This window comes from Macrobrachium rosenbergii, unplaced genomic scaffold (genome assembly GCF_040412425.1).
Source record: "Macrobrachium rosenbergii isolate ZJJX-2024 unplaced genomic scaffold, ASM4041242v1 13903, whole genome shotgun sequence".
Taxonomy (NCBI): domain Eukaryota; kingdom Metazoa; phylum Arthropoda; class Malacostraca; order Decapoda; family Palaemonidae; genus Macrobrachium; species Macrobrachium rosenbergii.
Genome location: NW_027100723.1, coordinates 684,105 through 709,869, shown reverse-complemented (window position 1 = coordinate 709,869; position 25,765 = coordinate 684,105). Strand labels below are relative to the sequence as shown.

The window sequence follows — 25,765 nt, the reverse complement described above, 5'->3', positions numbered from 1 at the left end:
CCAACTACCGAAGACCGTTCATTTCCCATGGTACACAGCTGCTGAATATTCCGCAAGTATCCAGACATCTTGTTATGTGTCGAGATATAACCCTCTTGCTTGCAGATGCTGGATAATCTCCAGGCGTGAAGTGCCATCACCTCCACTGCCTGGTAATATCTCTAACATGTGGCTGGTACAAAAGGCTGTGCCACGGGAAACCTCTCTTGTAAAACAGAGCCAGCAAGTCCAGGACCCATTTAGTATGTGGCCACTAGGAGCCAACTGAGTCAAACCAAAATTCGGGGTGATCAGAGCCTGTTGATCACCTAATGCATCACACAAAAACAGAGAGGAAGGTGTAAGCTTCTAAAATGTCCCCAGGGTGCTGGAAAACATCCTCCACAAGTAACCATGGTCCAGCAATAAATGAGCCGTACCTGCACATATGTCGTACCAGTTAAGGAGAGATTATGGATGGGACTCTCCATAACTCAGAAAGTCTCTCCACAATGTCTTGGTGTAGGGACTCCATCTCTATCACCAGGCTCTGGCACCCAAGCTTGTCGGCCACCCCATTCCAAGACCCCGGAATGTACCTGGCTGACAGTTCACCGAGTGCTACTGCCCACTCTGTGTACCTGTACTGTCAACCTGTGTGGCTGGAAGGCACCAGCCCTCCCTGCTTTTTTGGACATATGCCATTGCCGAAAGTTATCACCGCCAACACCACGGAGTGCCCCACTGCTCCGGCCCGAAAAATCCTTTGAGTTTCGGGTCATTGATGTGGAGGTTTGTCGTTCTGGTCCCATATGCCTGTAACAAACATTCTTTCAAGTGTGCGCTTCTATCCTTGCAGATGTGTCCAAAAGACAAGAGCACCTTGGGAGGGGGAGTGTCCAATGGGACTCCTAAAGAGAGGTTATTGTTGTCTAGCTAATGCCATTCCTCACTTTCTTCTGACAGGAGGAAGATGAGATAGATGTGGGTCCGCTGGAGACCCATCCACCTCCATCCTCCGCTAAAGGGCGCAGAAGTGAAGCCATCCCTGAGGGCCTGAATCTAAAATGGCATGTGGTGAACCAGAACCACATGTCACTGCTGGAGCAGGTTGTTCTCGCCAAGACAGGAACTTTGGAACTGCCTCTGAACCTGCCGATATGAGAGTGCAAAAGGGAGGACCCTCTTTGCTGCCATGTCTATTAGCATGTTCAGATACCTTACCCTCCTCTTGCACGTAAGATCTGACTTCTCGAAGTTGATCATTATACCCAAGTCATGATAAAAACTCAAGAAATCCATCTCTGTCTTAAAGATCAGAATATGAGCTTGATAGGGCTAGCCAATTGCAATGGTACTTCCACAGATGTACCTATACAACTGAACTCGAGTAGAGATAAAAAATGAACACTTGAGTGAACCTACAGCTAGAACACCATCCCCCCTTCTGAAGGGTAAAGAGGAGCTACTTGCAGGAGGACTAATGGGTAGGTATTGGGCATACACATCCCTCAAATCCCCACACAGCAAGAAGTCGCCCTCTCTGATGGAATCGAGAACAGAACAGACCGTTCCATCTAGGGCCGGTTCTGGTGAGTGAACCGGTTCAGTGGGAAGAGGGGTAGGAGACTCCCAAAGCACCTTCACTTCTTCCCACAGGGTGAGGTCCTTCCGTGAGCCAGGAACGAACATTTGGAACCAGCTCGGAAAGAGGGTGAGGGATGACAAAGACTCTAAGGGTACCAGAACCATATCTGACAAGCATCCACCACCCATACTTCCACTCCAAGTCACTGCCAAGCTTTACCTTAATAGCCTCGATTGCGGCACCACACCATCGGGTGGCAACTGGGAAGGGCTGCTGCACCCCTGGCATCCTCTGTCTTCTACCAGGGTAGAAGAAGTCTGGGTACCTCTAACAAGAGTCAAGGAAGTCTGGGATTTTCTCTGACTAAAGGGGAAGGGTCAGCTTGACCGTAGGGTCAAGCTGCAGTGTCACACAAAGACCTAAAGAACTCAGCCATTGCCCGTAAACGAGCCGAAGCCTGTCCACTGCAGCCTCTCCTCCAACAGCTGAAAATGGAGGAAGGATTCTTAGACCAGCCCCTCCACGAGCGTCAAAGCCGACTCAGGACTAACAGACCTAGAAGTTTGAAGTACACCGTGTCTCACCCACACTGGTTGCTGTCTGGTGGAGGAGGTAGATAATATCACTGCCTCCCAGAGTAACGGTCTCAAGGACAGCATTCTCCCCGGGTGTGTGGAGGCCTGAAGATAAAAACGATCTTGGTCAACGATAGACCAAAACATCGATCTAGGAAACTAACTGGAATGCTGCTGTGGCAGTCAAGTCCAGTGCCGTTGTCTCAGCTTGCAATAGGGAGATTCCCTCTGCACAGAGGCGTTCTAGGAACAGACTGGAACAAAGACAAGTTAGGTCTGGTTCAACCTAAAAGACAGCAATGATCTCTTTCAGAGAACATATTTCCTTTGGTGGGCTAGAGGCGAAGAAAGTGCCTTGAATGAACAGCTGGACCAGGGAGCATTCTCTTGCCCAGGAAAACATGGAGCAAGAGAAGATAATGTCTCTTCCTTGGGATTATTAAAAATACATATCATTGTAGTGATCTCCCCAATATGTCTCTCTAACTCTGTAAGAGAGAAACACTCACCAGAGTCCCTGACGATCCCTTAACCACTTGGCATACGTCCTGTCCAGTCCATGGACTGGACCAGGAATGTAACCCTCCATGTCCTGGGCCGGAATGGGAATGAGAACCTTCCAGACCCAATGAGAACCTTCCAGACCCAAGTCCCGAACCTGTCTGGCTCCTTTCTCCTGGAAAAAAAGTCTGAGGAGGAGAGAACAAGTGAGAGATCACGAAAACGCTCACCCTGCCTCCTGAAGATCGAAGTCCTGGCAGGTAAGCGAGGCTGTGGACGGTTATCAACCTGCGATGACGATGTCCGCCTGGGTCAGGGAGAGCAGTCCCACTCCCACGAACGTGACCAGGGGCTGTCCCGTAGACATGTTTCAATCTACTTAGAAGCCGAGGTATCTACAAGGGAAGACTGGGCAGGGGACCACCCCCACTTGCTTCGCCTGATCGACCAAAGCGTTGCTGTGTCACGCCCTAGGACCCTGGACTGCTCCCTGTAGAGTGGGAGGGGGGGAAGGGAGCACCTGAATGCTCTCTGCTCACCTTTCCTCACTGGCAGCTGGGACCCGGTCTATAAACCAGGGACCCTTGCCAACCTCGGTAGACATGCTACCGGGTACTGTACTGGCACAGGGTTGGCACCAAAGCGGGCTGGCACAGGCACAGGGTTGGCACCAGAGTGAGCTGGCACAGGGACACAACCAGTGGCCCAGGTAGGTGGGCCAGTGGGGCTAGTACTGGCACACCAGGGGTCTGAAGAAACCCAGGTAGCAGTTGCAACTATGCTCTCGGCAATGGGAACAGTGGTACCACTAGCAGGAGACCAGGGATGGTATTGAAGGCCCAGGTAGGAATCCTACCGGGGGCCGGTGCCGGTACACTAGGGGTCCGAAGAACCCCAGGTAACGGTTGCACACATGAGATCAGCAACAGGAACAGCAGTATCACTAGCGGGAGACCAGGGATGGTACTGGCAACAGGTAGGCTTCCCAATACTGGGCTGGTACTGGTACACCACGGGTCCGAAGAACCCCGGGTAGCAGTTGCACACGTGCGCTCAGCAATGGGAACAGAGGTGCCACGGTACTGCTAGTGAGAGACCAGGCCTGGTACCGGTGACCTGGGTGGGCTACCAGGGTCAGTACTGGTACAGTGGGGTTCCAGAGAACCCCGGTAGCAGTTGCACCTGTGCACAAGGCAAAAGGAGCAAGAGGCAACCTCCTTCTGCTTGCCAGCTTGGAAGAAGAAGGGGGGAGGAGGTGACAGCACTCGATGACGAAGACGAAAAAACAGACAATAATGACAACTTCCTTCTCATCATCTTGAATTTGCTGAGTGGGCCTTCAGCAACAGTCTGTCAAGGAAACATCACCCAAAGATGATGTATACGGCAGTACCTGGGAACTCAGTCCCAATACTGTACTGAATGAAGGGTTACCAAGGAAGTAGGAGCAGTCCAATAGCTAGCAGACACTGTGGCTAGTATGTTGTCCTGGGGCACAGTTGGAGCAGATACCAGCAAGCCCCTCGAGCCTAAGAGTGATCATTAACCCTTAATGGATGGGAATCCTCATATGAGTATCTATACAGTAAACCCCCGTATTCGCAGGGGATACATACCACACACCGGCCCCCGCGAACAGCTAAAATCCGCGAATACTTAAAACCCCTCTAAAAATCACAATTTTTGAAAGTAAATTGTATTTTTCCTAACTATACAAACCTGAGGTCCTTTACATTAGGAATTACTTTCAGCATGTTGAAACGGCCGTTAAACTCTTTGAGCAAGGCGGTTAGTAGTAACTGCCGCCAGGTAGGCGGAATACCAGCCTACCTGGATGTAAACATTCCAGTTTGCCTTTCTGTCCAGGTTCAGATTGAGGGTGGCATGAGGAGGGAGATATTGTGGGGACGTAAAGGACCTTAGGTTTGTATAGTTAGAAAAAATACAATTTACTTTCAAAAATTCTGATTTGTTCTGACATGATATACAAACTGTCGGTCCTTTACATTAGGAAGACTCACTGGTTGGAGGGAGGAATCTGAAATTCTGCGCACCTGGGCTACTCCTCCTGGTCGAAAGAGCGAGGAGGAGTACCGTGCCTCTGACATATGATTAGAGTGTAAGAACTGCAAGATCAAATGTCAGATACTGGACCTTTTCACATGAGTGAGGAAGCGTAACTCCTACAAAATAGGCTGGAAGAATCTAGAGTCGGAGGCAGTAAGGAAAAGCTGAGATAGGGTACCCTTATTGCCAGTCTCTCCTTCCTCCCCTTGCTAGAGGAAGGAGCGGAATTGCTTCTATGATTCTATAAGAAAAATAGAACGGGTGCTCGATGTGTAGTCGTACCGCATCAGCGCCAGATCCAGCAGCTATTGGTTCGAGTCCTATTCTCATCCCGAAGGAGAAGTTGGAGGACGGGAAAGGAGGAGGAAGAGGGGCCAGTCACTCTCAGTATCTTTTTCACTCCCAGAACCAACACCTTAGGCGATGCTACTCGCCCTCTTGAAGGAGCCACATAAGACAACACAACTTGTTGATATTTCAGGCCAAGGAAAAGGTTCCAAGGGCCTGTGGGCAAGACCACTTGCTTCCAGATCAACAGAAATCGAATGCGAAGGATGGACCAAGCCATCGACTTCTGTGAGTGAGCTCCTCGGTGGAAGGTACCAGTATCGCTGCCGTCAGCCGCCGAGTACCTCCCTTTGATCGCTTCGATGAAGCCAGGGAAGAAGGTGCATCCTAAACACTTTTCCTGGGGAGAGAGAGAGTACTAGCGAACGCTGACATCCAGGGTTAGGAATGTCGAGCCTTTCGAGTACCACAGCCCCTAATAGGACAAAGTAACTAATGATCTGGATCATCGACACAAGTCCAAGGAGGATGGGGAACAAGAAGGACTTGAACCCGACCGTGAGATGCCAATGGATTCGAGTCCACTCACGACATCCGAGAAGGAGTCGAGGCGATACTCCATCCTCGTTCTTCCATCTCTACGCCAAGGCCGGAGTAAGATGGGGGATGGTCCTAAGAGTGCAAATCTCTATCCGATGACTCTCGTAAGGGCGCGTGCAGAGCATGGACAGGAACCCTAAACGAGAGTCACATGCCACCCAGGGGACAGTTCCATAGGACAGCACGACCGAACAAGCTTCTCATCCGTAGCTAACTCTCAACTGAGGAGATGAAGGCTACTTCAGATAGAAGACTAGGTTGCAAGGGCCTACGTTCTTCACAAATGAAAGGGAGAGAAGCAATCCTTGGCGGAGAAGACGAGGAAGTCCAGACTTGAAGAGCAACTCTGACCCGAGAAGAAGTTCCGTCAATGACATCCACCAGCAAAGACGGATCCAGTCCCTGGGACAGTGTTGCAGAGGACTTCAAGGGATATCCAGCTATATCTGTTGCCGTTCAGCAAGAAAGCCTGTGCTTGCAAGGAAAGCTGGAAGGTCTCCCAGTCCTGAACACAAAGGGATGTTTTGCCTGAAGAACCGCTTCTTATGTAGCTGCTACAAGAGGTTGGGTCAAGCAGAACTCTTCTCGATGCCTCAGCTATCAGGTCGGATGAAGGCGAAGTCTTCAAGTATTTGTCTGTAACTCGGGGTGAGCAACGCTTGTGAACCCCTAGCGAAACACAAATACGGAAGGGAAAAACATAGATATCGAATTTTCCCCAAAAAAAGACTGCATGCCTCACCGTAGCGGCCCCTGGTCTGGTATGAAGGAGCGAGAAAACTACCAACTTGTTGTGCATGGAGGCAACAGAAGGACGGTAGGGATTTCAGTCGAAAGAAGTCTCTGCATGAATCTTTCACGAAGAAAAGAGTGAGCAGCACGTTCTGTCCTGTTCACTCAAACCCGAGGCCAGGTTCGCCTACCAATACATCCCCACCGGGAATGCATCTGGTTAATTGAGCTGTCGAGTGTGCAATAGGGCACTCGAATACCCACAAATGTCGACAGATGAAACAGGAGGAAAAAATGATTACCTCGTTTGTCGACAAATGCCACTACAGTGGTTTTGTCGCTCAACCTAAAACCAGTTGAGTGTCGTGAAATTATTCCTGAATTCCGACAGCCAAAAGGCTGCCCTGAGCCTAGGACGGTGATGAAAAGGTACTAATCATCTTGGTCACACACCTTCAAGACAAAGTCTGACAGGTGTGCGCCTTTCCTTGATCGGTGAATCCAGTAGACATACGAGGTTCCTTCAATCAAGCATTAGCCTCATACTTCGAAGAGGAAAGAAGGACAGAGGAATGGAAACAGACCTCCATTCTCCACCATGGGGAAGCCTCTGCAAGATGACAGAATACCGAGACAATTACCTCTAGCCGGGCTGGCATTTCCAAACTGGGAGCACAGGAGAGAGGCAGATGGAAGTTCGATGAAAGAATTACTGCTGACCTAAGGGAAATGGATACTTCTGAAGGAATCCATTCCAGGCCCCGGCAATGTCGCTGCTGTCCCAGAGGCTCCGATAAGCATCATTTCATCCAGGCATCAGCAGTAGGGAGAACTTCTTCTCTGGTCAATATAGGCAGTCCCCGGTTAACGGCAGGCTCGGTTAATGACGATCCAGTTTTATGGGGCTTGTCTAGCGCTGAAAATCGCCGACTTCCATTTATTGGCACCGATAATTGGGTATTGGCGCCAATACATACCTAACAGAGGCACCGATAACCGAATTGCCGAAAAGCTGAAATCGCCGATTTTCGTTATCACACCTCAGAACGGAACTTCGCTGATAAACGAGGACTGCTCAGGCCTTCTTTTCTCTCTTCCTTCTTCCTTCTTCCCATATGGGAAAGAGGGTGGAAAGAGACACAGTTATGTGCACTTCCCTAGAAGGAAAGAAGAGGACTATGTACTCTGCAATCTTCTTCCGAAGCCTGGGACTTCTTAGCTAAGGAGTTGAGGGGGGGCTGGCTTGAATTCAAGGTCGAGTCGAGATAATCCAGCCCTGTCTTGCCGTTGTCCAAAGGACAAGGCAGTGCCCCAACGTTACAAACCTTTGATTAATGAGGTATCTGGCAAATCTCTGAAAGGGAAAGGCAGAACCAAGTAAAGGTTCATTCCTATGGTCGAGCCAACTCGACCTATGAAACCGAGATCCGAATTGGCACAAAGTCCTTCTTCTTAGTAACAGAATTGCCCACAAAACTGCAGTCGGCAAGACCCTTCGAGGCAAGAAGAATTCATATTCTGTCGAGGCAGAAGCTCGGTGTCTCGACCTGAATGAACTCCTTCGAAGAAAAGAATTCATCAGGTCGAAAACGCTCTCGGAAGCCAGGACCACGGCGGTCCCCGACACTCTTGGCCCCTTGGGAACTGCAAGGATTCTGAGTGATGAAGATTATTCATTGGGGGAGCCACGGTCCCGTCCCAGGGATCCTCGCGTCGACGAATCGGGGCGAAGTTCTCCGAAAACACGAGGGCGATCGCAACTTGAAGAGGAAGACCCTCAGTGTTTCCGAAGCATGAAACTCCTGTACTTCTCCCCTTGGAGGGAGACCTTGAAAGATCCCACGAAACCCTTCTTGGCTACCTGGTTATACAGTACTATGAGAGAATTGGGGACTGACATCCAAAGCACGCCAGGCAGCCAAACTCCGAAGATAAGTTTGTCGAAGCTCTCTCTGTCTATCTCGCGCCTCTCAGAACAACCAAGAGGAGAAGGGAACAGGCGAGGAAAAAGAGTACTCCCTACCTGTCCTGCCAGTAAGATAAGCAGGAGGCGGACCGTGAGTGATAATCAACTGAAGGAGACACCTGGCTGTGGCAAAGTGCTTTCCTGGAAAGAGCAAAAGTTCACCAACATAGCCGAGAACCTGAATCTGAAAACCGAGTAGGGCTGTTGAGCTGTATTCGAACTCGAGCTGATCGCTTAATGCGCATCCAGCTGGTTAGTAGCGCGTGGACTGGGAGGCAGGCTGGGTGAGCCGAATCGAGCTGCCGGGTCTCCATAAGCGACCAGGCCTAGCCGAAATGAGCTGGATCGCTACGAACACAATCGAACTGGGCAGGCGGAACTCATCTGCCGTGAACTGTTGCATGTTTCCCAAACTCTAAACCCCTTTGAGGCCGAGGCCCTTTGAGAAGAAGGTTCAAAGGGGAATTCTGTGTCTGCTATCCTGCATGCTCGAACCCTAAGGTTAAAGACACAAGAAAGAAGCCCGGTCGAGCAACCGAAGCAGCTGGTGGGCAGTATCAAGACACCTGGCATCTTGGCACCCAGACACCTGGCGTCTCGGCACTCTGACACCTGGCATCTTGGCACTGAGACACCTAGGTGTCTCGGCACTTTCTCTCGTCCTGTGCCTCTTATCAGGAAAGCGCTCACGATTCACAGAATTTGAGCTACCCACGAGACTCCCAAAAATCAGGAGCAGCTGCTTTCAGTTTCTTAAGAGATCAAAAGAGCCAAGCACAGAACCAGTCTTAGACACAGACTAACAAGACTGGCAATGAGGGTGTGGCCTCGAGATGCTGCGCTCTCGCGGCCCCCGAAACGCCAGACCCCACAGAATACGAATCCGTTTCTGCCCAATGGCGGGAAGAGCCAACGAGAGAAACTTGTCTCCCAGAAGAGAGTCAGTCCCTTAGAAGTCCCATAGGACTCCCGAAGGGAATCTCTTCCCTGCTTCTTCTGGTGTTCGAACCGACAGGATCGACGCAACAGGTTGGGAACCTGACCAAGCACTGGCAAGCACTCGGAGAGCGCTTGTGGTGCTGGCAGGAAGAGCTGGGACAGCCCGTGCCTCAGCCCTTTCTCGCGACTACTCCCGAACTGGCCGAGGAAAATTTCTCCAGACCAGATTGGGATACCTCGATACCCATAGAACCTCGAGCACTCTGTGAGCGGCTCGCAAACGAGCGCCCAAAGCAGACCCCGTCTTAGAGGCAGAACCTCTAGGACTGGGAACGATCGCAACCGGGTCTGTCTACCCACGAAGCGCTCCGGAACATAAAACCCAGGGCTATGGGAATCTCAGTTTCCTAACCCGTTGGGAAGAGCTAACGAGAGACCCACTGCCTCTCAGAAGGGAGGCAGTCCCTTTGTGATGTCCAAGGGCATCAAGGGGGAAGAGCAGTTTTCCTCTCCTTCGGCCGACGGAAGTCTGTCCGATTCTCGGGACCCCTTTGGACCTCGGGAGAGGAAGGGAAGACACAGCAGAAGACGTAATCGAAGATATGATGAAGAAGACAGCGGCTACTTCCACAGGGCGGCTTCCTTCACCTCCACTCCGACGTCTTCTACAGGATGGTGGACACGAAACATCATAACCTCCAGGGCAGTCTGGCAGGAACACAACGGACACGGCCCAGGACACCACCATCAGGAGAAGCAGCAGGCATGATCAGGACAGCCGATGAAGGAGCTACGGCAGCGATTCGGAAGGCACGAGCTATTGCAACGGCCAGGAACATCACCTCAACAGGGCGACTTCCTTATCTACACTCCGACATCTTCTACAGGATGGCGGACATCGTAACACCTGGGGCAGCTGGCAGGAACACAACGGAAGCGGTCCCGGGCACGACCACCAGGAGGACAGCCGATGCAAGAACTATGGCAGACGTTCGGAGGGCAGGAGCTATTGCAACGGCCAGGAATGTCACTTCCACAAGGTGACTTCCTTCCCTTTCACGCCAACATCTTCTACAGGATGGCGTACATCGTAACCTCCAGGGCAGGTGGCAGGAACACAACTGAAGCGGCCCCGGGCACGACCACTAGGAGAAGTAGCGGACACGATCAGGACACCCGATGCAGGAGCTGCGTTAGCGGTTCGGAAGACAGGAGCTACTGCAACGGACGGAAATGTCACTTGAAAGTCACCAGCAGCGACAGGAACGATCAGGGCGGCTGCGGCAGGAGACCAGGAAGAGCAGCCCATAGTCTGTCGTCGAGTTGACAAGAGCATAACACAGGGAACAGCAGGAGCAGATGGACCACAGATACGCCGGAGGCATTGCAACAGCATACATGAAGACCAGCAATGACAGCGATCGATCCACATCAGCGGGAAAGAGTCAGAACGATCCTGACGTGGAAATATGTCATCTAACCAGGTATTGTGGTCGATCCCGGGAAGCTGCACTGAATGAATGTCGACCGCTTCATGCGAGATATCCTTTCGATATATCCAGCCAACTACTGCTGTAGCACCGCGATGCTCACTGTCAACCTGAAAGAAAAGCAAAGATGATTAGTAGATCGGAGATTCCTCCTGCTACAAGGAACTGCCCTAACGTGAGCGGAGGAGGTACTCTCTTGAGAGGTTGCCCGATCGCTCCCTGCCCCTGGACTTCGGAAGAGGGCGAAGGAGAGAGATCTACTAAAGGGAAGGAAGAACCTACGGGAAGAGAAAAAAGGACGGAGGGGAGGCCACCAAGGGCGCTGTGGAAGCGGAACTTATCGACAACGCCCGCAACCTCCCACCTGGCCCATAATTCTCCAAGCGCAGGCAGCGAGAAACACTCAGCGTAAGTAGGAAGGATTTAGTGATGCCCCTTATACACGGAGGGCAGAAGCCCAAGAAGGGAACGAACCCCATGTCCCGGGATGAATGTGGGGGAGAGAAGATATTACGTCTCAAACTATATCTCCGTGTACAGGGGTGCCTCTTCGGTATTTACGAAGGGCTGCTGGAAGAGAAGCATTACCCTTGGTTACGCTATCTACACCTTGGCCGCCAAACCCAAGACACAGGCAGGGAACAACGCTTATGCAAGGTTATCACAAATCGGGTTTGTATTAATAAATATCAAACACACGTATATAAACAAAAACAGAAAGATCCCACCCGGATAATAAGAGCTTAACGACAGTCAGCAGAGAGAACGACAACAATGTCAGCAACAACATATGACGGCCGAAAGCAAACTGGAATAAGTTTATATCCGCAGGCGGGTATCTCACTTCACGAAGCGGTAGTTACTGCCTAACCACCTTGCTCAAGAGTTTAACGGCCGTTTCCAGCCTACGCTGAAAGTAATTCCTAATGTAAAGGACCGAGGGTTTGTATATTGTGTCGGGACAAAAGGGCATTTATATGTAAAATTTAACACTTTGTACCTTGCAAAACATTCAAGGGTGGACTCAAATCACAACCAAGGCAGAGATCCATTGCATTTGCAGGCAGAAATCAAATGGACAAATTCAGAGCAAGGTCGAGAAACCAAGGCCTAGCGGGTATAATCCTAAGCCTATGATTAGTTGGCCTGGATCTAATCTAAATCGGAGAATATGATAGGTCAATTAGACAAAAACCCACGCATGTGCAGTAACCCAAACTGCTCTGCGCATGCATACAAGCTTTTGACCCAACCTTTGAAATGCCCCTGACTGTAACAACGTACTGCAGCAACCGGAAGAACTGCTGGAGAGCAGCGTAGCGTGTCACTGGTAACAACTGCTAGGGACTTGAGAAAAACCATGGTTTGTAACAAAATGGTATGATAAAGAAAATGTTGTATTTCATTCTGTTATGTGTCTTAACGGTTGTATTTTAGGATGGAGAATAAGTTTTCTTCTGTAATGTTTCATATGTAACGGGCTATTTACCAAGATATAGGGTGCGCAACCTTTGTAAAGTACTACCCAAATGTTCCTTAGGAAAGGGTAAGAGGGGAAGACAGGGCCGCTCACTGTGTCCACTCAGGCTAAGAACAGCCCACGCATCCGAACTACAAACTCAGCCAGAATAGTAAGCACGTGTTGGGGGGTAGGTGGAAGCCCCTGGCCAGGTCAGGGCAGGGCCACCCAAGTAAGGTTAGGAAGGTGAGATTTGGTTAGGACATTGGCCGGCACTCTAGGGAAAATCAGGTTTGTTCACGCAGGCTATACGTAAGGAGTACAGTAATGCAGGCCAGTCGCGTCCGAATGTACTATAAACCAATCGGTTCAGAGTAACTATTTGAACGGAGGCCAGCATGCAGACTGTCGGTCTCTCTTTCAGTAAATAATATAAGTAATATAGGTACAATAGGCTAGCCGAACCGACGTGTCCCCTTACCCCATGATGTAGCCTCTTCTGTGCTGGCTAGGCCTAGTGGTGGGTCAGTCTGTCAATAATGTGGAATGTTTCTTTTGTGGGCAAGCAGTAGCCTGGCCTGGCAGTGTCCCTCGGTAAATCTGGGCAGACTTCCCGAACGTCGTAGCCTTTTGTGTGTAGAGAGAGAGAGAGAGAGTGCGTGTGTGGTCGGGGGTTCGGGAATGACGACGACAGTGGTGGGCATCGGGGGATACACCTCACTACACTGCCTTTGTGTTCGTTCCTCCCCCCACCCCTAAACCATTGTTTCCCAACCAGGTCCCCCTTACCGGTTGTTGTAGTCTTTTGCATAGGCTATTCATGCAGCCTATGCATTTTTACGAATTTTAGGCCAAAATAGAGTTTTTTTTTGTCTTTGGTAGTGAGATGCACAACTAGGGTGGCCATTTCCAAATTCCCAAAAAGAAGGACAATTTTTTTTCTTTGCCAACACCAATTTTTAACCTAAATTAAACATGATTATTGAGGAGTTGAAATATAAAATGTTGTATAATGTATATGTATATATGTATATATATATATATATATATATATATATATATATATATATATATATATATATATATATATATATATATATATATATAGCTTGACTTGAGTGTTTAAATGTCAAATAGTGTATGAATAAAGAAGTGAAAGTAATTAATATTCAATTTTATTCATGATGGAACAATTTAGTAGGTAGGTAAGTGTGTAAAGTGGCCTTTATACAAGTACACTGGGGCTCCATGTCAGTGTTCGTAATCAGCTAACAGCCACTGTATAAAAATCAGTGGTTATTTAGATCATCAGTTCTCACTGTTTTAGTATATTATGTATTTGTATTCATTTATATTTTTAGTATTATAACATTTCTTTTGGACAGACCTCACAAAGCAGGTACCATGTCCTTCTTCAGGTGAAGCAGGACAGAGGACAGAATGCTCAAAACAGGACTGTCCTTCCCAAAGCAGGACAGTCTGGCCAATTCTACCTTCAGTTGACCGGCTCGATTTCAGCTACAGGTAATCCAAGGCCAAGTCGCCTCAAGACTCTCATTCTGGCGTCGAAATGGATTTTGCTTTCAGACTCTGGCGCCGCCGCCGCCGCCGCCGCCGCTCTCCACCACAGGTTCTACCTGATGTGTTACAGCGTCTGCCTCTCTACCAGAAGGCTGGGCGAGACTTAAGAGGTTACTTCATCTTTTACATACCGATAAATCTGCGCATTCGCGGCATGGCTGGCCCCCTGGCCTTCTTTTCGGGTTCAGATATGACCGCGACGACGACAATGATGGTGGCTGATTAACAAGACGTCTTCTAATATTCAATGTCCGACGACAGTCCGAGTAGTAGGTAGTGGTAGGAGTAGTATTAGGCGAGAATTGTCTTTGAAACGGCTCCCTTGCTTGGTCTATTCCTCCTTTCTTTGTGTTTAAGTTTATTGTCTCTGCAATTACAAATCTTTTATAGATTCTTTCCACTGCTAATTTCTTCTTTAAATATCTACAAATGGACGTATACTAGCCAGCAGTTCCTCCTTTTCTTGATAGGGCAGCCGCACAAACCCATATCTGTTTCTATTCTCACTCTGCTGGGCAGTAGAGTAAGAAACGTTCTAAGATTTCAGTTATTTCCTCTCAGAAATAAATATTTTGTACCTTCCCCTTTTAACCTTTTCCTATCGTTTAATTCTAGTGTGGTTAGTCTAGCCCTACTGATCTGCATTGTTTTTTTGGTGCTTTCATTATATTTTCTACGGATTTTTAAAGTTGCCTTGTCATGCATTTCTCTCTGCCGCGCTTTGTTTTGTCCCAGTTATTTATAATTTCTTTTAACTGCTTACCCTCAAGCGATTCAATTTTGCTTAAATTTATGTTTATTTCTTCCAGATACTCTTTTATTTGAAGAATCCAAGGGGTTTTCTTATTTTCATATTGGTCTATGGCTATCTCATATAGGAGCCTATTTCCACCACTCTCAAGTGTAGGCTATGTTTCAGGTAGAATAGTTTATTCTTCATGTCCCTTGAGCGGCAGGAAAGAAGAGGCCCCTATTTCGGATCTTAAAGCACAACTTGCTGTGTACCTCGGTGCTTTCAGAATCTTTCTGTACACTTGGTTGTCTACTTCTTTTAGTTCTTTTGTCTTTCTTGTCGTAGAGTTCCATGACTTCCATGCGTGCATGAAGGATGGCATCGATAAGCCTTCCAATACAGTTTTCCTATTTTCACCTGCTGCTACGACTTTTACTGATGACTGCATTAGCCATATTTGACCTTTTCTGCTCTGTCTTAATCGGGCCATTTCTATTTGTCCCCTGAAGCTTTTGTCTCTCATGCTGCTGATTGTCACACCCAGGTGTCTCGTCTGCTTAACTGTTTTTATTCCTTCTGTGTGCTGCATACTTCCTCCATCGTCAGTACTATTCCAACCACTGAATATTGCTATGTTGCTTTTGTCTTTATTTATATTTAGGCCACATTCCCTCGCTATTTCCATAAGAGTTTTTTATGCTTTTAGTTATTATGTAATGATAATAAATATAGACTAGATCAAGATGGACTTGACCATTTCTTGGCCTGCCGCCTGCGACAGATGGGAAAGACCCTGATTCTCTCATGGGATCAAAACATGATGCAGACAACAACTGCAAAGGAGAGAACATCACAGCTGCACATTCCATTCCTTGCTCGGCGTGCAAACTTCTTCCCATAATAATGATGATGAGTCACTACGACGTGAATTGAGTCCTTCGGTCATATATAAATGTTTAGTTTACCAGAAAATTTCGGCTCAGAGAAAAAGAAAATGGCGTCACTGAAATTTTGTAAGAGAATGATTATGGATAATTGAGGTAATAGAGCAGTGGTTCTAATCAGGTGCCTACACCCGAGGGGTTACGGCCGTTTTCTATAAGTGCGAGAATGCTTCATGAATAATACAAAATATATTTTTTACTTGCCCATGTATTTTTTCCTGCAAAAAATAAAAATAAAATAAAATTACATAAATAATTAATAATAATAATAATAATAATAATTATTATTATTATTATTATTATTATTAATATAATAATGATTAATAATATTAATAATATTATTAATATTATTATTAATAATAATAATAATAATAATTATTATTATTATTATTATTATTATTATTATTATTATTATTATTATTTTAGTTTTTATTATTTCAGCAATTCAGGAGGTGCATGAACTGACTGCTGATTTGAAAGGGGTGCATAGCCTATATTGGAAAAGGATAAGAACCTCTGCAATAGAGAGAGAAAGGTGGTTTAGAATACTTCGGTGAATTTATTGCCCATAAATTTCCAGAATATCCATCCATTGGGTCATGAAAAGCAATTAAAAGATAAATAATTGACGGGTATAATAAAACAGAGGTGATAAGAATGGAATGAAGCACCTGAAAGAATTGATGAACAAATGAAATCGAAAAAATATCGGAAATACGATCACGATGAAAAGGACCAGGGGCTGGAAAGGAATCAAAATAGTTACGTACAAATAAAGTCCAATTTTACTCCTTGACCTCCTGATGAAGCTCATATTTCGTTCGTTGCCGAACGTTCTTTAAAATAAGAAGAATATTAGACAAGGAAATCATTTCTTCTCAAAAACCCCCGACCGAAGCCAAGAGGCTGTCAAGTCCAGGCTGATTAATGTAACTGTTGAATTGTTTGTATTTCTTAAACAATTGTTGACTCTTAATCATAATAATTTCTAAGTAATGTATCTAATAAGTTTGTGTGTTTTAAGCAATACCGAAAAAGTGCACATCCGATGTGCCTAGGATACGTCACAGACCTGTGATCCATCACAGAAACTGGATACAATATATAAAACAGTGAACATTTTTTGTGAGGTGTCTTTTTCTATAATATTTTTTCTAGCACTACATGTTCTTTATGAGAAAATACTGTATGTGGAAATTCCACAGTTATCACTATTAGTCATGAGATCCATAGTCTGTGAAAAACTAATAACATTAAATACTTAGCAAACAATCATGAGAGTTCTATATGGCAAGCCCTGTAGGGGGTTAGCACCGTCAGTGCACTCTCACAGGGTGCACTGTATTACTCAAGGTGCTTCGAAGCGTCCTTGGCCCCTGGCTGCAACCTCCCTTTCATTCCTTTTACTGTACCGACATCTTTCTACATCTTGCTATCCACCCTTTCCTAACAATGATTTCAAAGTGCATCTGAGAGGTTTTCCTCCAGTTACATCTTTCAGACTTACTACTCTAAATTTCCTTTCCAGTGATGTATGACCTCATAGGTCCCAGTGCTTGGCCTTTGGCTTAAACTCTATATTCCATTCCTATATGGCTAGCCACAGCATGCTGTGGGTCGGTTTGACGTAACAGAATTGATGCTCAGAAGATTCAGTCCTGGGTGGCCTGCCTCTTCGCCCAGTTGACCTGCGCTTGGCTACACCTGCTATTCTTTGGGCCTCGATTCAGACAGGTTATTAAAATTAACACCAATTCACCACACACACACACACCTCGGCTATTTTAACACTGCTATACCCTATGAAACGAACTTACAAAAATCCAATTGCAGCACCATATCACAAGTCTCATAAAACCAAGTCAAATTAATGACAGTCAGACCAAGGTCCAAAGAAGAGGGGGTCTACCCATGCGCAGGTAAATCAGGTGACCAGTCGTTGGGGAAGGGGTGATTATTTGTGACAAGTCAGGTCCAGTGAGTAGCCTTTTCCTGAGACCACAAAACTGCTGTGGCTTTGTATGCTACTTAGTTACATAGGGATAGATGAAGTGTGATGGAAATGCTTGCAGAGGGGAAGACATCTTTATTGTACGACGACTTGACTACCAGACTACCATGTAGACTGCATTCAAGCACACAGTCCCAGCAAATATGCAAGGTTATACACAAACATTTTATTTTTAGACCAAATTAAAGTGTGTAATAAGGAGGTAATAGTGCAAATGAGGCAGATTAAACTCCATGAGTATACAGTACGCATGCACACACACTTTCATATATATATATATATATATATATATATATATATATATATATATATAGTATATATATATATATATATATATATATACTGTATATATATATATATATATATATATATATATATACATATACTGTATATATATATATATAGTATATATATATATATATATATATATATATATATATATATATTTATAAATATATTTGCTGTTTGCCCTGTACTTCTTTGTAGTAATATCAGACTGATCCAAGATAGAAAAGCCTTCGTCCCGCAGGGGAGCGTCAACAGTTCAAACTTTAACGTTCGTGTAGCAAAGAACTCAGGAGCATTAGGGATTTAACCCCCATAGGAAATTTCCATATTCAACTTTACGAAAGATGGCCTTAAGCTTTTTTTTTTTTACCTGTTCTGCTCGACAGATGTGTTGACAAAATTTCAGACCCCAAGGGCATCAACGGCTGCCCCTGTTTGACCCAGCTAGTCGGCAGAGAGAGAGAATTTAACTATCGAGGAGAGCGGACGTCTTTTTTCCCGGCTCGGGAATTCCTTGGTCTCTCCATCTTTCTTTTGCCTATGTTACTAAGTGAAGTGGCGAATTAATCCCAGCGCGCCCGATCGACAGTTGATGTGCAGCAACCTTCGTATAATGGTAAGTCTGGAATTTTAGTTCATCCTTCGTCGAATTACTATTATCTTCCACTTTATTTCAGCTTTCCTTGTTCCCTTCTTCCGCCACCCAGTAGATTACCAAGCACACGTTGCTTTTACGAAGTCTAGATTAAGCCTAATTATTATATTGTTTAGCTTCATCTAAATTATTTCAGTAAGAGTAACTAGGCATTAGGGAAGGTAAGCAAGTCATTTTAATTTTTACATTCTTTTGTGTCTCGAATTCATTGTTCGGAAGAGCCGTTGTGTTTCACTAACATCTTTAATTTAGTAGAGATTGCCTGGCAACTGCTGGCTTAACATTATCGTAAAGTCTTTATTCATTGAATATTCTTTTGTTGAGTTAATTTCCTGTAACTGGCGACTAAAATTTAAACAGCTGTCTTTGAGGTTAATTCGTAGCTTCATCGACAGGTTACGTGTGTTCTGGCTTGCAGGGCCTTGTAAAAACATGTAAATCAAGTAATAAACTTATCAGCCAAGTCTCACGCAGAATAAATATATATATATATATATTATATATACAATATAATAATTACTTAAATTATTTCATGATTTTAACGTAAAGTCCCTTTTATCCAGGTATTACTGTGCTGTCTGTCAACTTTAACCAGGTATTACTATGCTGTCTGTCCCTTATATCCAGGTATTACTGTGGAGAGCGAAAAGCATATTCAATAATGTATTTCTATGGTCTCGAGTACATGAAATGTGGTATGATGAACCCACAGAGTTTACTTACCACATAAGTTGCAAAGGGAAGGTGAAGGGGTAGGGGAAGGGGACTCAAGCGACATCGCACTTACAAATTTCAAATCTTCAAAAGTATTGCCAGAGGCCACTGGGATACTCTTTCTCAAATGTGTTGCTTCTTTTCCATCAAGGGTTTCACTAAATTCAAGAGTCCACCAAACCCTGGTCCATCTAAGCGAAGAAAATGTCTCAAACTGTGATGGCTCACTGAATCTCAGTTCATCCAAGAGGTTTCCATGTAGGCTATTTTCTGTAAATGTCTCTCTTTATTATTCTTTCATCCACTCATTTTATTTGTTCTCTCTCCTCACAAAATTTTAAAACCTACAGATGTAAATTAAATCCTGGTCAGAGAGCATGTTCCCGCTGTGAAGGCCGAGAGAGAATGACGATTGTCATTAATAATAATAATAATAATAATAATAATACACAATAATAATAATAATAATAATAATTACTGAGCAGTGTCATAACTTAAGACTTTCGTGGGCTTAAGGTGGATTAAATACACACTTCGTGTAAAGCACACTTGATGTTTATTGTCCCTTCCTATGGTACAGGTTTACATCTAATATATACTGACCTAGAGTTATTACGTGATCTAGCTGCCCTTCTTGTTTATTTTTCATCCTTCCTTCTTTTTGACCGGGCCCCGCCAGCGTTACAAAATAGGAAAAATAGTAATGTCTCTCTTTCTCAAGGTTATAACAAGCAGTGTGAGGGCAAATGATTGATGACAGCGAGTATTGAGTCAATATGACTGAAGTCAATATTACTGATAGTGTAGGGGCAAGTTTAGATTGTTTCAGTACTATTGAACAACCCTTCAAATCCAAGGTCTAGACCTTGCTTCAACCTTCCCCTTAGACATTATTCATTGGTTTTGATAATATACTGGAATATTGGTCAGTACATTTATCAAAGTTAGCAATCTGAAGGATAAAAACGGATTGCTTCTGTTTTGGTATAGATAAGTAAATAACATGATATCCCTTAGTATTCTATATTAATTTTATGAATTATTGATAAATAATATTTAATATAAAATTAAATAATTTGTGTACATTTTTATCTAAAAGTTTTGCTACCTTCAAATTTGGACAGCTATTCTGTAGATGTTGAGAGTCGGCTTGAAAATAAAGTCGTTGCAGCATTGCTAGAGTTGACAAGATCCCCAGCATCATCAACACAGCGAATATATATCCGCTATTTATAATTGATTTTCAGAGTTTTCTGGAATGTTTATTGAAGTGGATTTCGTCTGAAAATCTATGATTATGTCATCTATCATATTTATAGATAATTCTAATTTCTGCACAGGAAATACAGACGTTGGGTAATTAATCGTTTCAGGAATTATATACGATCTTGCATTTATTATTACCAAAGAACTATTTGACGAAATTTCTCGACACACAGATCAGTTTGAAATGGAAAATAAAGCATAAATATATAATCCCCCACAAAAAATCTGCAAAATTGAGGGTACATAGCCTATAGCGAATTTGCAAAGATGGGTTGGCGCATATACATTTGTCAGGGCTGTCATTCGTACGATAATTTTACGATTGAACTGCCTCTGGAACGATGTACGATACCTTCTCCAACTATCGTACGCTTCATACGATAATTCTGGGATTTGAGCTTTTCTAAGACATTGATCAAAAAGCAGTTTCATCAAGATTAAATGTTTTCTGCTGATAATGATTATCTATAAAACGAGAATTCATAATTTCACTCAGGATATGTTTGGTCATTCTGTTATGCTTTATGGGGAGCTACTACAATCGCCCACGGAAAGAGAGTAGGTACAGTCGCCCAAATTAGAATTGGCAGAGTTTCATAATTTTTCGATCACCTGCCTGACGTACAATTCATGCCTAAATAATCTATTTTTTCTGTTCGAAGATGGAATAAATCTTATGTAATGGCATTAAAAACAGTCACTGTAATCTTTAGAACATCGTGTTATATTATTATATAAAACTATTTTCCATATAACAAAATTGACGTGAACGAAACGAGTGATAAAAAACGTCGTATCGCAACCACTGCCATAATACAGTGTTGCCACATTTCCACAGCACTGACTTCCATGCTAGCCTAAATTTTAAAGCAATTTAACCCATAGCTTTCCTTCGCAGTCTAAAGATCATTTCCTGTAACTTCCCTTAAGTTAATCACAATAATTTTTACATTTACTAAAACAGTTTTAAATGGATTTAAGCTACCATAATTAGAGGGAACCCTAAAGCTGCTGTCACTCTGATGTTGTCTGTATTCGACGTGTCAATCAAGACATTCCTGGCTCGATCAACTTCTGCTGCTTCATGATTCAGCGCAAACAACCATCCTTTGATGGTTCTTTATTCAGTCATTATTGATTCATCGGTCAAACTCAGCTGTTTTGTCACACCCTTCGCATTCACGATGGATCCTCTGCCTGGCAAAGAAACATCCCCTGCTCAGTGAAAGACAATTATTGCACTGCTTTTGGTGCAAGTTCCTGTTAGAGAGATATCAAGAAGGCTTAATATACCGAAGAGGACCATACATAGAATAGATGGATCAAACTGTTCAGGGAACGGCAAAGTTTAGAAAATAGGCCTAGAAGTGGAACTCCTCAAATCACCACAAGAGAGCAAGACAATATGATTGTTGCAGCTGTCAAAGAACAACCCCTGTTTATACCAGTTGCTGTAAAACAGCAGCTTGGACTGCAAATATGTGTGCAGACTGTACAGAATAGATTGCATGGGACAGGAATGCATCACAGGATTCAGGCAAGGAAACCATTGCTAACGCAACAGCATAAAGACGAAAGGATGGGATTTGCCCTGCTATATCTTCCAGAAGAGGCTTCGTTCTGGGATTCAGTTATTTTCTGTGATGAAAAAATCTTCATGGACACGCAATCAATCCTATTCACTGGTGATCAATAAATGAAACACTTTTTCTAAAAATGTTAAATACAAAAATTTATTTTTAAATTCAAAGTTTATAATTAGAATTCACAATCTGAAAAATGTATTATTACTTGAAAATAACACAACACTTAATTAATTTTCGAATTAAATTATGAAACAAAACTAATTCACAAAAACTTTATCAGGAATTTAAATTAATCAAGCAAAATTTAAACCATCAAGAATTACTCAAGATTTAAAAAGAAACTCTTAACAAATGAAATATTAAATCAAGTATGTAATGTTAAATTACCAAGAAATATTTAAAATGCTACGTAAATAAATGTTACATCACAAACATAAAAAATGTGAAAATATAAAGAGATTGTAAATAGAAAAACACACAGAAATACACATAAGATTTATCAATAATGATTTCACTCGGTCAAAATTTCCTAGCTTATCATACCATGGTATTAATAAGTAAAATTCATGTTGCCTTACACAAACTTGTGAAAATCTCTGTAAAATCACTTGCTGCAGCTGCGTTACCACAATACACGCTATTTTACAAGGCGCTGTTACAAACTAAGTAACTTTACTAAATTCAGATCTCAAAAGTTAATGCTAATACGTGACTACAAAACACTACATTAAAAGTAATCTCTTTTTAAGAACGAGAGAGAGAGAGGGAACCAAACTATCTGGTCTCAGAAATCAGAATGAAACAGATTTTAGAATTCCAGTAACACGTGAAACAATTACGTGATGTCATTAAAGCATTTTGGGTGCGAGATACAAAAAAGTTCAAGAAGCAGGGAGATGACGTCATTAAAGCATTTTAGGTGCGAGATACAATGGAGAAATTTCTAGAAGGAAAGTGACGTCATCCCAGCAAAACGTTTCGAATGCAATCGTACAAAACATGGCATAATTACTCAAGACACGTATTTTTTCTCTCAAAGTGGCGTACGTGACTCGAACAACGCATGTAACAACATGAAATCACTCGTCTTGTGCTCGTATGGGACGAATCAGCATTTGTTATCCAAACCTGTCATCACGACCCAAAACAAAGCGTTCTGTCTTATCTCAACTGATGACAATTGAAATGAAACAAGTCTTTGCTGGACACACACGTGTTCATATACTACGCTTTTTTCAAGAAAGATATTATTCTAAACTACGTTACCACTAAATTTATATTATCAATTCTAAATTACGCTATCAAGTTATTTAATCATTAGTTCTTTTGAGATCTGATGTCAAACTAAATATGACACTTCAACAACCATTATCATTACACATAATACATGAAAAAAAAAGTAAAAATGTCAAAATTATAATAGGATATACGTATTACAAGGCAACACCATGAATATATATATATATATATATATATATATATATATATATATATATATATATATATATATATATATATATATACATATATATATACATATACACACACACACACACACACATATATATATATATATATATATATATATATATATATATATATATATAAAACTGTTAAGATATATATTATATCTTATTTTATACACTCCCCCCAAAGCCATTCAATCATATAAACCTGTATATGATTAAATGTAGAAATTAAATATGCAAAAAAAAAAAAAAAAAATTATGTGAAAAACACAGGAAAAGATACATGCTAATGTCCGGTTTCATCATTTAAAATTTGACGAGTTCTCATTATGCTGTTTTTTGCAGCTTCTCTCTTAGGTAGATTGCTTTTAGGAGACTCCGAATAGGTAGTTTCATCCCGGACCTCATCATGCACGATCTTAGGCCTTAAAAGAAATATTAAATTAGATTCATTGGTCAATGTTTCTCGAACAATTGCCATAGGATATTGGCTGGCCTTACTAAAGGGTTCCTTAATCAGTACAATATCATTTTTCAATATACGAGATTGCTTGATGGGGTTATAACGATCTTTCACACCGACTGCTTGCTGTAAGAGTAAAGTAATATATTCTGAATGGTATATATCTATTAAATTCTGTCTAACCTTACGAAGTTTTGAAAAATTATCTCTTACTCTGTCAGTTAATTCAAGTGAAAAGTTATCATCTAAGTCCAAGTCAGGAGATTGTTGTAGTGGTAGAATAACATTAACAGAGACTAAATCATATCTCCTTAATAAACTCTCAGGAGTTATCGGCTCCGGAATATTCGAACTCAAGTCAGTCTCCCGCAAGGCTTCCTTAAAAGCAATGGGTCTTCTATTGACCATATGCATTGTGCATTGTTTGACCTATTAGAAATTCATAGTCTCTAATCTCCAACACATTATTTCGAATTGCACCATATATTCTCTCTCTCTCTCTCTCTCTCTCTCTCTCTCTCTGGTTCAGTATTGTGTCTAAGGGTGTATAAAATATTGGTTACTCTCCTTCCACGAAAACATAAGTTTTGTCAAATTCATCCACGAAGTGTATACATTTTGTAAGAATGATCTAAGGTATTTATATTGTGCAAGCATTCTGAAAATGTGTTTTACTATTTTATGTTGAAGAAGGTAAGATTCTTACTTGGTATATTTTGTACTGTTGTTGTGATAGAGAATTATTATTTTGATAAGACGTAGATAATATCTCTTATTTATAGTGAGTTCTAATGTGTCTTGCTGCTAACTATATTTTACTAAGTGCAAATAATTGTGACTTGGCAGTGTTGTCTTTGAGGAAGTTTTAGAAAGACATGAGTTTAGCCTTTTTTTAAAGTGAAGGTAATCTTTTGAGAGATTGATATAATCTTTAATCATATTTTGTCCTAGTGAATTTGCTGTTGGTATATTTCCATTTTTTTGCATATTTCACTCTTATGTGTTTGTCTTTTCATGTTAATCACTCAAGTTGAAATGTTTATAATTTCACAATATTTACCCAAAGTTTTGTGTTCGTGATTACTTAGAGTTTTGTTGGTGTTAACTTACATTGTTAAGATTTCAGTGCATACTTATTATTGAGATTTCAGTAAATACCTGTATTGACTCCCATTTATTAATGTTTTAGTGAACACTTGGGCTAATTGCAGATGTTCAGGTTTTTGTCTAAAACTTGAGTGAAAGTTAATGGTTTAAATTTTACTTGATTAAAGTGATTACGTGATAAATTAAAGTTTTGTGACTTAATTTTGGTTAAGAAATACTTAAATCTTACACTGTTGTCAAGTAATAGCGAATCTTTTTGAGACTGTGAACTCTGCTATAACTTTTGAACTTAGAAATAAATTTGTCTGTTTAAAGTTTTAGAAGCACAGTGTTTCATTTCGACCACCAGTGATTAGAGAAATTAATGAATGTGTACAAGGTAAGTGATATATCTGTCTAGTTCTCCTTTATGAAAGTGAAATAGAACCAGGGAAACCGTCATAGTGTTTGATGTAGTGATGCCCATTTTTCCACTAGTCTGTTTATAGCTTATTAGTTGTTACCTCACCATAACTTGATAAATTTAGATTGAATTTTCAAGTGTTAAGCAAGTTTTAAGGGATCACTGTACTTCAGTCTTAATATTTTTGTTATGAGGTTTCAAGTGTCTGGCTGAAGTGAGGTAACTTTTTGGGTCTTAGTATTTGTGTAATAACCATGTACTTGATCACTTCGTGACAAAATACTGTATATACATATACATATACATGATATACATATATATATATATACATATACAAAATATACTATATATATATATATAT

At 42.7% G+C, this 25,765-nt stretch overlaps 1 protein-coding gene across 1 annotated transcript in view; it reads right to left on the bottom strand.

The window, feature by feature from the left end:
* The window catches only part of LOC136837970 (non-structural maintenance of chromosomes element 3 homolog), a 344,558-nt gene extending 320,250 nt beyond the window's left edge, over positions 1–24,308 (bottom strand). Inside the window, exons 1-2 of the mRNA XM_067102838.1 lie at positions 24,108–24,308; positions 23,955–24,020 (exon numbers count right to left, since the gene is read on the bottom strand). Of these exons, the coding sequence (XP_066958939.1) occupies positions 23,955–24,020; positions 24,108–24,308 (267 nt within the window). The remainder of the gene's footprint in view (positions 1–23,954; positions 24,021–24,107) is intronic.
* Positions 24,309–25,765: the final 1,457 nt, after the last annotated feature.